This window comes from Antechinus flavipes, chromosome 4, assembly GCF_016432865.1.
Source record: "Antechinus flavipes isolate AdamAnt ecotype Samford, QLD, Australia chromosome 4, AdamAnt_v2, whole genome shotgun sequence".
Lineage (NCBI taxonomy): Eukaryota > Metazoa > Chordata > Mammalia > Dasyuromorphia > Dasyuridae > Antechinus > Antechinus flavipes.
The window spans coordinates 385,088,300-385,103,306 of record NC_067401.1 but is presented as its reverse complement, the minus strand read 5'-3'; the positions used below and the strand labels follow the sequence as shown (position 1 = coordinate 385,103,306).

General features: G+C 42.2%; 1 protein-coding gene across 10 annotated transcripts in view; it reads left to right on the top strand.

The window, feature by feature from the left end:
- ATP2B4 (ATPase plasma membrane Ca2+ transporting 4) overlaps positions 1–15,007 on the top strand; it is a 106,095-nt gene that overhangs the window by 78,320 nt on the left and 12,768 nt on the right. For all 10 annotated transcript variants that reach the window (XM_051998589.1, XM_051998586.1, XM_051998594.1 and 7 more), the window contains 10 exons: positions 329–571; positions 1,086–1,327; positions 3,964–4,192; positions 5,305–5,484; positions 5,756–5,843; positions 6,518–6,624; positions 9,132–9,323; positions 9,807–10,020; positions 10,170–10,381; positions 12,183–12,290. In XM_051998589.1, coding sequence (XP_051854549.1) covers positions 329–571; positions 1,086–1,327; positions 3,964–4,192; positions 5,305–5,484; positions 5,756–5,843; positions 6,518–6,624; positions 9,132–9,323; positions 9,807–10,020; positions 10,170–10,381; positions 12,183–12,290 — 1,815 coding nt within the window. The remainder of the gene's footprint in view (positions 1–328; positions 572–1,085; positions 1,328–3,963; positions 4,193–5,304; positions 5,485–5,755; positions 5,844–6,517; positions 6,625–9,131; positions 9,324–9,806; positions 10,021–10,169; positions 10,382–12,182; positions 12,291–15,007) is intronic.

Below are 15,007 nucleotides of genomic sequence, written 5' to 3'. Positions count from 1 at the left end.
TTCCTTCCCGTAAAACACTGAGGGGATGGGAAGTTCAGGGAGAAGGAACTGCCCATGCCCACTTCATGTTGCCTCAGAATGTTAAATGAAATACGGCATCCATGATAGGGAGGGATCCCGATCCTATTTGATCACCATTTCAATGTCCTCAAAGGATTTTGATTTTTAATAGAACCCTCAAAATTCATCTTGGATTTTTTTTTAATTAAAAGGAAGAAGTTAGTGAATGGGATAGGAAAGGATAGAGTTTGAAATAGAAGTCATCCATCTCCCAATTTCTGTACTTAGAATAGTCCTGCCAATTCTCACAATTCTCTTCTTCTGGCAGAAAATGATGAAGGATAATAACCTCGTGCGTCATCTGGATGCCTGTGAGACTATGGGGAATGCAACGGCCATCTGCTCAGACAAGACGGGCACACTGACCTTGAACCGTATGACTGTGGTGCAGGCTTTTATAGGGGATGTTTATTACAAGACTATCCCCAAACCAGAGGACATTGCACCCAATATCCTGGAACTCATTGTCAATAACATCTCCATCAACAGCGCCTACACATCTAAGATCTTGGTATGCTTTCTCCTGACCTAGGTCTTAAGGGAATCTTTTACATCCAAAAAAAAAAAAAAAGTTAAAAATCTTGCCTGAGGTCACATTTCTAGTAAGTAGCAGTGTCAAAATTCAAACACATCCTCAGATAGTAAATCCAGCATCCCTTCCACTGCACTACAACCTATCATCCCTGTACAGAGCATGGAAAGACTTTTAGGGTGAGATTAGGAAATATGGATGCCTGAGGGGAGCCATGTGCCCTGTAGGTCCCTATCCATTTCCAGGAAGAAGCAGCCTTTTAGGGAAGAGATAATTGTGCTTATAGCAGAGAAAGTCTTACTATCAGACAATAGATACTCACCTTTACCCAAAAGTATATCTGGGCGCTCAGGCCACTGTTGTTCTTCCTCCCTATCCTTCCTTGAAACAAGTAAAATGTTACATAGTTGAGGAGTGACTAGCCAGCTGGTCCCTTCTTCCCTTGTCCCCCTTGGTTCAGGGCTTCTCATTTAGCCTCTTCTTTCTTTTTCAGCCACCAGAGAAGGAAGGAGGGCTTCCTCGGCAGGTGGGCAACAAGACAGAATGTGGCTTACTGGGCTTCGTCCAAGACCTTAAACAAGACTACCAGGCAATAAGGAATGAGGTGCCAGAGGAGAAACTCTACAAAGTCTATACCTTCAATTCAGCACGCAAATCAATGAGCACAGTCATCAAGATGCCAGATGGCACTTTTCGAATGTACAGCAAGGGGGCCTCAGAGATGATCCTGAAAAAGTAAGCCATCCCAAGTTCACTTCACAAGACCCTCCCTTCCATAGAGCTTCATCCTAGCCTTTGGGCAGCTGGAATCTCTACCCTGACTTTCTCCTCATGAAAGTAGTATGTGTTCAAATTCAAGCCACTCTTGAATCTCTCTTGTTCAATGGAGAGAGTTCTCTCTATTGTCCCTACTCTTCAATCCCCATCAGGACCCAGAAAAAGAAAATAAGATGGGACACAAGGGTTTGAAAGATAGGAATTAAACCAGAGTTTCTTGACCCTTTTTAGTGTCATGGATCCCTTCGGCAGTCTAGGAAAGTCTTGTTATAATAATGTTCTTAAGTCATAAAATAAAATTCAGAGGATACCAAAGGAAGCCAATTACATTGAAATAAAAGTTGTTGGGTTTTTCCCTTTTGGTCACCTGAAATCTCTCCATGGATCTTACCTAGGATAACAAGCCTTAAGTCAGAGAGAAGTTAAGGTTTTTAGTGTTATCTTCAACTCTCCAACACTGGGCATAGTACCTTTATGAGAGTACCCCTAAGCTGAATCTGGTTAAGAATGCAATCCCTGACCCAAAGGCAGGGATGTCTCTCATGGTGGGACCATGAGTAGCAGTCCTTCCCTTTCCCCTCCTTTCCATTGAGCTACACCCTCCCCTTAGATTTCCAGGACCCTTCTAAAAGGAGTAGCACAACCTCTCTGCTGAGAGTCCTTTAGATTGCTCTCTGGGAAATAGGAGTTCTCTTTCCTTTCACTAATAAAAGAAGCTTAATCACAGAGGGAAATTCTTCTTGGCCTGACTCCTCCTTCTCTATAAAGCAGAGAATCTAGCCTAATGAGCACAATTATTGATAATACCACGCACTGGGGGAGATATCAGGAATGTTCTTTTTGCTCCTAGCCTATCGCAGTTCTCCTGTCCAGGTCAGAACATGGATTAGAAAAGGTTAGCAAAGATGACCACAAGAAAGCCCATCATAATGACTCTTTAAAACTAAATTGAAAAGAGGTTGCCAGTCTGCCCTGGAGAGGGAATATTTGGATCAGATGCATCTCATGATAATGAAATCAATCACAAATCTGCATCCTCTTCATACCTTTCCTCCCTTCCTCTCCCCAAAAAAGCGAAAGCTCTCATTTATATTTATATATTGCTTAAAGATTTACAAAGGAGTTTCCATACAATAGCCCTATTAGATAAGTACAAATGTATTATTCAATTTCACATACCAAGAAACTAAGATTCATTGACAAAATCACTGACAAAACTTGGCCTCTAATTTAGATCCTAATTCCAGGACCAGTGTTCTTTCCAGAACACCAAGATAGCTCTCTTCTTTGATACTAAAACATCTAAGAAGCATTTTTGGAACTCATTGTAACTTCTTTTTCTCTCTTTGGGATTATGTTTCTCTTTCTAACTACCTGGCAGAGGCTATAGAATACTCTGGGCTATTCAATTAATACCTGGGAAGAGTGAGGAAGCCTAGAAATATTCAAAATATTGGAGAAAGTCATCTTAGAAGGCTTAAAGGAATCCGGGATTGGGAGTCTGAAGACAAGAGTTTAGCAGTTAGGTGTTCAGAGCCAAGCCCTGCAGCCTGTCAGCTGTGTACCACTGGGCAAGTCACTTTTCTCTCCAGGTCTCAGTCTCCTCATCAGTGGTCCCTCCTAGCCCTGATACTTTACTCTGAACCTGGGGTCTATGGACTCCCCATGGAGATGCATGGATAACTTTCAGGGAATCCATGAAGTTGGATGAGAAAACAATTATATCTTTATTTTCACAATATTCTAACTGAAATTGATCATTTATTCAATGATTTAGAAACATGATTCTGAGAAAGCAATCATAGGTTTCCCCAGACTCCCAAAGAGTGCCAAAGACTGCTATTGAATTCACAGAGGCAGGGAAACTTATTGATACAGATGGCTATAGATTTGGGAACTTATTAGTCTTAAATATGATAAAAATAAGGATTCCAGGAAATTTCAAGAAAGCAAGCTTTTGTGATTTATAACTGACTTTTTGGAGAAATGTATGGGAATAGGTACGAGTTCTTTTATTTTGTCAGCATGTTGAACTACTACTGTGGGAACTCTCCTTTTCTCACCTTCCCATCCTCACCCCCAATACTTCCCCAGATAGTGTGACTAATATAGTATGTCTGTGATTTAGTATATTAGTACTAAGTAGTGTGGCAATCTAAAGAGGAGATTCTTTGCCTTAATTGCTACAATCCAAATCATTTTGTGTGTCACAGCGTCATCTCCTGATGTCATGGATCTGTTCAAGGGGGACAGATAAGAACTACAGCATCTCAGCTGCTCCCTCCTCTGGTACAGATTGTGAATTGACCACTGTGGGTCATTATGGGACTAACTCTGTTACCTCATAACCAAACTGCTGGTGATAACTAGCTCTAAGTTTTACTAAGCTATTGAGAAGACAATGAGTATAGTCTCTTCCCAGAATCCTTCCAGTTTCATGAGACCTGTTGGAACTTGGGCTCTCATCCTGGCAATGGCTTTGAGACCCTAGGATATCCCAATAAGGAAACTGGAAGAGGATTTGGGATACAGGACAAACAGCCAGAGTATCCGGCTTTGTGGGATACTACAGCCTGACTCCACCTTTTCCCCAGGTGCTTCTGGATCCTGGACAAGTACGGGGTCTCACAGCCATTCAAGCCCAAGGAGCGTGAAAGTATGGCCCGCCTCGTGATTGAGAAGATGGCCTGCGAAGGGCTTCGGACCATCTGTCTCGCTTACCGGGACTTTAAACAGGAGCCGAACTGGGATAAAGAAAATGACATCCTCGCTCAACTGACTTGCATTGCTGTGGTTGGCATTGAAGATCCTGTGCGCCCAGAAGTAAGACCTGGGCTCTAGCTGAAGGAACAGACACACAGAAGTCTTGCAAATAGCTGTTGATCTTTTTATTTAGCATGACCTGGTGACAAAGGCCTTGGGGAGTCACAGTGACCTTGCTTCTAGCTCTCTCTTTCATTGTGTGACCTTAGGCAAATTATTCATGTCATCCATTTCTTTCTTGGCCTCTTTCCCCCCATATTTTAAGAGGAGGTAATTTTATATCCACTTTCATTACACAAGGTATTCATGGACATTGAAATATGATATAGTTTGTGTTGGTGAGTAGTAAACAAGGCTAGTTATTGGTTTGCTATCTGAGTAATGGGGAATAAAGTGGCTAGTCCTGCTAGTGGGGCAGGGTCAGCTTCACCCCTGCCTTGCCTACTTTAGTCATCAGTTTTCCACTTAGACAGATAATAGAAAGTATATGGTAGATATATATAGAGAGAGATATAGAATCTGTATATATAAAATAAATATATAGTATATAAAGAGTAGATAAAGTTAGTAGATAAACTAGTACATAGTATATAGTTAGAGCTATGAGAGCAGCTAGGTGAGGCAGAGCCTCGTGACTCCGAGTTCAAAACTATCCCCAGGCACTTATTTAGCTCCAGCTTCTTATGTTTACTTAGGGGTGTGATCTTGAACAGGTCACTTAACCTCTGCCAAATCTGTTTCCTAATCTGTAAAGTGGAGGTAATAATACTGCTCAGCATCCCAAAGTGGTTGTGAGATTCAAATGAAATAATATTTTTAGAATGTTTTGAAAACCTTGAAGCACTTTAGAAATGCGAGCCATGATTTTTGTTTGTTGTTATTACTTATCACATGCCAGATGAAATGTAGGTCTGTTCTATGACATTGGGTACAGAGAGGAAAAGATGTACCAAAAAGTTGTGAGAATTAAGTTTACCCTGAACATGCTGGTGCTGCTAGAAGGGGATGCTGAAGAAATGACTTCCAGGCAAGAAAGGAGACAATGGGTTAGGGCCAGAACATGATGCATGTACAAGGAGTCTCTTCTCCCCTGGACTTAAGGAACTTTCTTCCCTGGGTATAACTTCTTCCTTCTTTTTATTTTCTCTCTTCTCCTCCATATATTTCCATAGGTGCCTGCAGCCATCTATAAGTGTAAAAGGGCCGGCATCACTGTTCGAATGGTGACAGGAGACAACATCAACACAGCCCGAGCTATTGCCACCAAGTGTGGTATCCTGTCTCCCCACGAAAACTTCTTGTGCTTAGAGGGAAAAGAGTTCAACCGAATGATCCGGAATGAGAAGGGCGAGGTAGGGGCCGGGGGCTCTGAGCAGCTGGGGCTTGAGCTAGAGTGCCAGGGTAAAGAGGAAGTGGGACAAGGCTGTAGAATCGGCCCACAGATTGGAAACCATGCTGATTCTGCTGTTGCTTTGGAAGTGGGAGAACCCTGGATCCAAAAGATTGTGGGTTCCCAGAGTGGGAGTCTTAGGTTGGGGCCTGGGGTAAGACTGAGTGTTCCGCCCTTAAGGGATTGGGGTACCAGATTGACCTGTGAGGGCTGGGCTTGTTCACCATTGACAGGTGATGCAGGATCAGCTAGACAAAATATGGCCCAATCTTCGGGTGCTGGCTCGTTCGTCCCCTACCGACAAGCACACCCTTGTGAAAGGTGAGATCTGCGAATGCAGGCTATGGAAAGCAGAGAGCAGTGGGTATGAACTGCAGCAGAAAGGCAGACCTCTGTCCCAAGCACCTGGACAAGTATGGGGTCATACTTTGAGGGACAGATTTCTGCACTAAAGGGAGACTCGGGAGAGAGAGGGGGAGAGGCAGAGGGAGGGGGAGAGGGAGAGGGAAAGGCAGAGAGAGAGGGAGAGGTGGAGGGGGAGAGAAGAGGAGAGACAGGGGGAGAGGGAGAGACAGAAGGAGGGGGAGAGAGAGAGGCAGAGAGAGGGGAAGAGGGAGAGGCAGAGGGAGAGAGAGAGGGGGAGAAGGAGAGGGATAGGGACAGGGACAGGGACAGGGACAGGGAGAGGGAGAAGAAGAAATACTCTGCTTTTGAGAAGCTCTTAGTCCACTGGGGGATATATGGTATATACATAGACTTCAAATAGGGGAAGATAAATACAGAAGTCTTGCTCCAGAATCTGTTGGTTTTTCATCCTTGAAGACCATTGTAGACATTCTGGTCAGGATATAGCCACATGCAGAGGAGAAGGGAAAGAAGGGGATAAAGAGACCAAAAAAGGGGGGATTGGGGTGAGACACCAAAAAAAAAGACTTTGGTGGATGGGGGTAGGCAGAATACTTGCAACTACTGCACTTAGCACATGTGTGTTACAGGCATCATTGACAGCACTGTGGGGGAACATCGGCAGGTGGTGGCTGTTACTGGGGATGGTACCAATGATGGGCCAGCCTTGAAGAAAGCAGACGTCGGCTTTGCCATGGTAACCAGTTCTCTCTTTGGCTAAACTGCATTCTCCAAACTGGAAGCCAACACAGGTTTCTGGTGCCCTTGCCACTTCATGTCTCCTCATCCCACCTTCTCTGACCCTAACTCCCTCTCTTCCATACATTGTGTCATGGGCTGATGTGGAGCGGAGAAAACTAAAGAGCAATTTAGAAATACCAACTCCTAGTGAAGCTAAAACAACATTTCAATTTGTAATTCACCTAGGAGCTAGCCCTGCTGCAATACAACATGATACTGTACACAGTATCCCATCCCACAAGTATTTATGAAATACTGAATGCCCAGCTCTAGCTAGCCATGATGGTAAATACCAAGCATAAGAGAATCTCTCTTCTTAGGAGCTTACATTCTAGTTGGGAAAATAAAAGCAAGTTGGTGAAAAGACTGCTAATAGTACAAGAGATTAATCCCCAAATGAGTGTAGGCAAGAAGTGGGGATTGCTGTGGGTCATGTTCATGTTCAGCCTGGGACTTTGAGCTTCAAGTTCCATAAGATGTTGACCTTCCGCATATCACTCACTGCCCCGTGCAGAACTCTCCACTGAGTCTCTCTCTTGTCTATGGAATAATCTGGCAGAGGGGTCAAACTCAAATGGGGATGGGAGCCATGTGGAGGTGGAGAAGACTCTACATAAGGATCTCTATGGGCCATTTGTCGATTTAGAAAACCAAATATGAACATTACCATATTCTATTGTATTTTTACTTACTTTGTTACATTTTGATGGTTCATGAGGCTTGATACTTTTGGTATACAGGAGAGATGGGAGGGGAAAGCCTCTGGGCAGGATCTTGATAGGTTACGTGATGGTGGCAGTGGAGAAAAGAATGTAGGCGTAAGGGGCCATGCATGACCCACAGACCCAATGACTTCTTTTACTCTTTCATATTCCTGAATATAATCCTCAAGCAAAAAGCCCCAGGGAGAGCAATGACTTGAAGATCCAATCTGTTTAGCAAACAAAAAAAGGGGGGGCTGAGTTTATTCCTAAATTGATCAAGAGCTTTCTCCTTTAACTGCTCCCTCTCTTTTCTTCATTTTAAGTTACTGTCCAAAGAAAATCAGTCACTAAGACCTACCAGGTCTACCGCCAAAACCACCTGGTCACACATCTTAGCATCCCTAGTCCAGGCTCTTACTAATTCTAACCAGACCATTAATTGCCATCTTCCTGGTCTGATTGGCTCTCCCTTCTCTAATCCCCCATCATATAACTACTAACATATGCTTTAGAGGCATGAGTATAACCATGTCATTCCCCCTTGCTCAAAAAATTTCAGTGGCTTCCAATTGCCAAGAGAAGAAAACACAAATTCTTTGCTTTAGGACTATACATTTAAGAGTCTGCATATTCTTAACTCCAACTTGCTTTTCATGTTTATTTTCCTTTGCTGTATGTGGTAGCCAAGCTGCTTCAGGAATCACCTGACTCTGCATGTATACAAGCTGTTTCCCTCTCCCTGGAATGTACTCCCTTTCAGCATCTTGTTAGTTCTTTTAAGGCTCAGCCAAAGGTTCTATTATCTTGGCTTTATTAAAATTTGTCCTGATTCTCCCCTCCTTCTCCCTGACCCGCCTCCAGCCTCACCTGACTATCCTCTCCCTCTTCCAAATGTTCCTAGAGCATTCTGAATCTCCCTTTTGTCCCCTTTTCACCACCTGCTCCATAGAATATGAATTTGAAGGAGAAATCTTCCCTTTCATTTTTATCTGTTTAGCACCTATTACATGCCTGTTTCTCCTTTGGAGAATGGACTTTTCCTTTTATCCATTAGAGTGGAAACTCACTGTGGACAGGGATCATTTCCTTTTCTGTATTTGTATCCCCAGGTACTGGGGACCAAAAGATGCTCACTAATGTATTGACTCATGTTTCCCACATTGAAAGAACTTGACAGCTCTTTGGAGACCTTGTTCTCCCCGTCCTAGCTCAGTTACGAGGACGTGTGTGCTTGGAGCACCCTCTGGTGTCAGTGCCTGGTTCTACAGCCTCTCAAAAGTCAGAAAGGTTTCATGGGATCATAGTTTGGGGTAGAAAAGGAACTTAGAGGTCATAAAGTCCTACCCACTCATTTTACAGATGAGGAAACTTAGACCCAGAGAGATGAAGTGACAAAGTCACACAACTAGTAAGTATCTATTGAGATTTGAACAACAGGTCCTTCCAACCTGTGTTGTGTCATGCTGTCTCCGATCCATTGGACCAGGAGTCTGTAGAGTCATAAAATCATAGAATGTACTCTTGGAAGGAAATTAAGGACTATCTGATCCAGCACTACCATTTTACATATGAAGAAAATAGGAGTTCAAATTAATATGATTTAGCTAAGACCACATAGTTGATGAGTAGCCAAAGCCTGGACTCAAAGCCAAGTCTCCTGACTTGTAGTCTGGGGTATTTTCCAGAGCCCCAGACTGGCTTGTCCTATTTCAGTCTCTCACTGTCCCCTTTTTCTTGTGTCTCTCCCCTCCCCCCCCAGGGCATTGCCGGCACCGATGTGGCAAAGGAAGCATCAGACATCATTCTAACAGATGACAACTTTACCAGCATTGTCAAGGCAGTGATGTGGGGTCGAAATGTCTATGATAGCATTTCCAAGTTTCTGCAGTTCCAGCTCACTGTCAATGTGGTGGCCGTGATTGTGGCCTTCACTGGGGCCTGTTTCACCCAGGTACAGTGAAGGAGCCCAAGGCTGGGCCATGAGTCAAAAGGGGGCTAGGAAATGGGAAGGCAGACAGCTGAGAAGAATAAAGAAGAGCATCTCTACTACTAGGGCTATTTCTGGGACATCTCTTGCCCAGATTTCAGGTCCTTCTGAAGAACTCCAGTAATGACAAACAAGAGTTGCTTGATGGCTTACAAAGCATTTTGTTCATACCAATGTAGTAAAGGCATAAGATGGAGCTTCTTAGAAGCATATCAACCCCATCTTACATAAAGAAGACAAATGGAAATTCAGCAAAGTTGCGAATGCCTTGTCCATGGTCCCTAGCAAGGAAGTGTTAGAACTGGAGCTTGGTTTCTAGGTTTCCTACTGCCAGAATTCAGTGTTGCTTCTGTGTAAGGGCATAAAGATAAAAGGAAGAATGGGGATGAACAATGGGAAGGGTTTGGGGAGAACAGCAAAGAAAAAAAGTCCTCTTCTTTCTGCTAGGATTCCCCACTGAAAGCTGTGCAGATGTTGTGGGTGAACCTGATCATGGATACTTTTGCCTCCCTGGCCCTGGCTACTGAGCCACCCACAGAGTCACTGCTATTGAGACATCCCTATGGCCGTGATAAGCCGCTGATCTCCAGGACTATGATGAAAAATATCCTGGGCCATGCAATTTTTCAGCTGATCATCATCTTTACTCTTCTCTTTATTGGTGAGCCAGGGCAGGGGTGAGGAGAAGAGGCCCCAGAGAGTGAGACTTGGGGAGCGGGCAAGACATTTTGTTTTGTGAGGTTTGGGGTCCTATGTTCCCATGGTTCCCCCTAACCCTCCTCCCAAACTTATCCTGTCTCCCTTACCTAGGTGAAAAGTTTTTTGACATCGACAGTGGAAGGAAAGCCCCCTTAAATTCCCCACCCACCCAACACTATACCATTATATTCAATACCTTCGTGCTAATGCAGCTCTTCAATGAAATCAATGCCCGAAAAATCCATGGTGAGAGGAATGTCTTTGAAGGCATATTCCGTAACCCCATCTTCTGTACCGTGCTGATAGGCACATTTATCACCCAGGTAAGACAAATTTTGGTCAGGCAGGGTTCCCAGGAGCAAACAAGAAGGGCAAGAGACCACCCAGAGTGGTGTGGGGCTAAAGCTGGGAGTTCAGACATCCTACATCTGAGACTCTATATGCTCTCTGTATATTCTCTCTGAACCTAATACAGAATGTGATCAGGGAATGGGGCTTGGGTTGGGGGTTAAAAGCCTTGTGGATTTCCTTGATGTTGCTGTTGGTCCATCATTGTGGAAGGCACAATTATGTTGCAAGTAAGTACAGAGCACACCAATGCAATGAGATTTAATAGTAAAGTGAAGTTCCTGCCATGGCCATCATGCCATGTCACAGAAGAAACATGAGTCCTTAAGGAAAGAGAATTAGTATGTATGAAGAGTAAGAGAGCTATCCTTGACTTGCATATTATTGCACCTTTCTCTGGGATTCCATCTCTAACAGTGCTCACTCTGAGAATCAAAAGTCAGGTTTTTGCCCTTTCCATTTTTCTAGATTTCTAGAGTCCTGAATCTTGTTATTTTCATGGTTAAACTGGTGAGAGAGGGTTGAGGTGAGCATGATTTCCACAGGAAATCTTTGCAGAGTACTCAAAGCCAGGTGAAATCATTCTATTAACTCTGGCATCTCCATAGCACCCATGTTGATAAGTCTCTCTGATCACTGCTAGATCTGTCCTCATTCCTCTGTATCTTGTGTGTGTATGTGTGCGTGCATGTACATATGAATGTGTGTATGTCCTGTCTTTCCTCCTTTAAATCTGAATTCCTCCATTAAAAATGAGATTAATTTAAATCTGAATTCTTCCATTAAATGTGAAATTCCCCAAAGGCAAAGTTCTCCTTTTTCAGGTCCTCCACTTGTCCCCCTGTTCTCCTCTTTTCTTTCCCTTCTGTCCTATCCTCTGATCACTTCAAACAGGTATTTGCGTACTCATTATACAATGTTTGATGTGTTTGGGATGGATCTGGAGAAGCCAGATAGTATTGACTCTTAACAATAGAGGGGTTTTGAGGGTCCAAAGTTTTAAGGAACCTTCAAGATTCAGCTAATGTAGCCCCTTTATTTTACACATGGTCAGTCCTTTCATGTTACTGAAGCAGAAACAGGGTACTGGATTTGGAATCAGGAAGTCCCAGGCTGAAATCTTTGCTCATCCACTGTGTGCCTCTGTGCTTCTGTTTGCTTATCTGAAGAATTGAAAAGGGCCCTTTCAGCTCCTTTCCAGCTCTCGAGCTGTGATCCTATTGATCCTATGAAACCCAACTGGGATTTGAAACCAGGTCTCTAAGCTCATGCATGTTTTTTCCCAAGGATAAGGTTGATTATTGAATTACTTGCCATCTAGGGAAGGGGATAGGGGAAAGGGAGGGAGAAGAAAAAATTGGAATACAAGATTTTTCAAGGGTGAATGTTGAAAACTATGCATATGTTTTGAAAATAAAAAGCTTAAAAAATAATAAAAAAAAATACTGACTTGAAGTAAAAAAAAAAAAATGCTGAAACTCTGCATGTGTGACCTTAGGCATGGTCACTCTCTGAGTCTCAGTTTACTCTTCTGTCAAATGAAGACACTGGATTCATTGGTTTTATTTCTCAATCTTTTGAAGTCCTAGCTCCATTGGGCATTAGCTATGTGACCATAAAAAGTCACTTCACCGCTTTTCTTTAGAGGCTTCTTTGCCTCTAAAATGGTGGAAACACTTCCATGACCTGCCTCACAAGGTTTGTGGTGAAAAAAGTGCAAGAGCTGCCATTATTGAGCCACTCGTCTCTGCTTGGCCTGTTTCTTTTTTCTCACAGATCCTGATAGTGGAGTGTGGAGGCACCCCCTTTAGCTGCACCCATCTTTCCATGAGCCAGTGGTTTTGGTGTCTTTTCATTGGGATTGGAGAGCTGGTCTGGGGCCAGGTGAGTCACTTCTTCCCCTTATCCTATATATCTACTCATCTAATTTGAGGGCACTGGACTACATTGGAAGGGGTTTGCACTTCAGATGCAATCACTACGTGCTAAGGGGTTTATTAAGCTCTGTCGGTGCAAGAAACCCTGTCACTGACCTCAAGATTATCCCATTCAGATGACCTCCTCATCTCTCTGTTGGTTCCATTAGTTAAGCCTAGGATTCTAACATTGCCACTACTATGTCATAGCCTCCTCTAGAGTCTTTGAAGAATGGAGTCATTTTATTATATTCTTATAATACACTTACTTTTGAAAAGTGTGTTTATGTGTTTGTGGGGGGCAGAGTAGGAAGAGAGGAGGAAGAATGAAGAGAGAGAGGAGAGAGGGAAAAAAAGAGAAATTTATTTGATGTTAGAATGCACCCCCAACTATATCTATACTGTCTTAAGTACTAAGGTTTTTATTTTTACTTAAATAAAGTCCCATAGTTCAGTGCAAAGCATACTGAATCTGGGTTCAGAAGACCTGATTTCACATCTTATCTCTGACACTTCCTTCCTGTGTGACATTGGGAAAGTCACTTGCCTAGATTTTGTTTCCCCTTCAATAAAACGAGAGAATTGAACTAGATGGCCTCAGTTTCCAGCATTAGATCCTGCAAGCTGAATAATTTGGTGTCTGAAAGGTCCTTCCTTACAGAGCTTAAGTATGAACAAGAAAATGAAGATAGAGCCCTCAGGTACCTATTAAAACCTCCCCCTACTTAACACTTTAGTGCAGTGCATTAACCTCATTAGCCAATTGTTTCTTGGAAGATAGGAAGAGCCAGGACAAAGAAGGAGTGAGGTCTTACGTAGAGGAAAGAAAATTAGGAGTGGGGTATGGAAGCAGAAAATCCTTTTGGATGGATATACCCAGAGGTAAGAACTAAGGGTGAACAGTATCAAAAGCATGAAACCTTGAAGTTTCCAAGGCTAGCAATTTATTCTTCCTAGCATTAATTCTTCTGTTTGAACTTATGGAATATAATTCATACTATGGTTTTTAATAGTATAGCTATTCATATTCATATGAATTCATATTGGCTAAGAGCCATATGCTGCCCCCCATTCTGGTGGCACTCCTAATTTCTACTTTCCCATTCCCTTGACACATTATAATTTTGAGTTAATAAAGACCTTAGATCATCTAGTCCAACCTTCCATTCTTCAGATGGAAAACTGAGTCTCAGAGCACTTATTACTTGCCCAATGTTATGTAGCTAATATGTAAAGTCAAAATTTAAAGTCGCTTCCTCTGTCTCCAAAGCCACTTGGACTATTTGTATCTGACTATGACAGAGTATACCAAGCTCACATTGGTCACAGTCAGATACATTGTAACTCAACTCTTAACATAGTGATATTAAGTGTACTATGCCATACTACTTAGGAATAAATAAATTACTTTTCTTATAATTCAAAGGGAAGATTGAACTTCTTCAAAAGGAACTTTTTCTGAAACTCTTGAGAAATAAAACTATATATGAGAGACATGGAAACTAGTAATGATATAGAGCCACAGAAATCCTATGCTAATTTGTTTTTATGTCCTTTTCTCTGTATTGTATGGTCTTACTGGAAGAGCATGGGATTTGGAGTGAAAAAAAATGTTCAATAATTAACATGTGTTAGGTAGTATGCTAAGTGCTAGTTACAAAGAAAAAGCTAAAACAAGCCCTGCTTTCAAGAAGCTTATATCCTAATATAGGAAAAATCATGTACATACATAATTAATAACATGTATAGTATTTTTAAGGTTTATCCTCACAAGCAGCCTAGGAAGAAGGTGCTATTATTATTCTCATTTTACAGGTGAGGAAACTGAGGTAGAAGTTAAATAATCTGCTCAAGGTCACATAAAGCAAGCATCTGGATCTGATTTTGAATTCTGATCTTCCTGACTCCAGGTGTCATTATGGTGTCTCTCTGTTGCTCCCTTAGTATATGGAAGGTAGCCTTAGAGGAGAAACATGTGCAAACGCAAGAAGGGGGTATTTCCGCTAAGGCGCAAAGGAAAGCCAGAGGTCCTGGATAATAGACTTTTTTCCACTGACTTAACAGTGGAGGTATCTTGTTCTGGGCCATGGAAGTCATGTCCTCATCCTTGACTCATTTCACTGTTGAGTTTGCCTGAAGTTCATTCACTAGCCAGTCATTAAACTGTTACTATCTACCACTGTCACTTCTATACAGGGGAGTCTGAGCTCAGTATAGTAACACCTATTAGGTATATTATGTTATATTATATTGTATTATTGCCAAATGTCTATATGGACTATGTGTGTCTGACTATGGCAGGGCATTCCGAGCTCATACTGGTCATAGTTGGACACACTGTAACTCAACTCTAACGTAGTGATGTCATTTTGGTCCTCTTAAAAAAAAAAGATAACAACCAGCCATTAAATTATATTATTATATTATGTTATGTTGTATCATATATTATATTATTATGTTACATTTTATATAATAAGTATATTATTTAACTACCTATTGGTATCCCAAATTCAATACCCCAAACTGTAAACTCGCTTTCCTCTCCCTTTTTCCTCATTTCCTTGTTTACAGTCATTCAAATCCACAACTTCAACTTGATTCTTCACTTTCCCTCACTGTCATTTCAAATCTTCATAACATCTCTTGTATTCATTCCCTTCTCTCCATTCATCAATGAATATCATT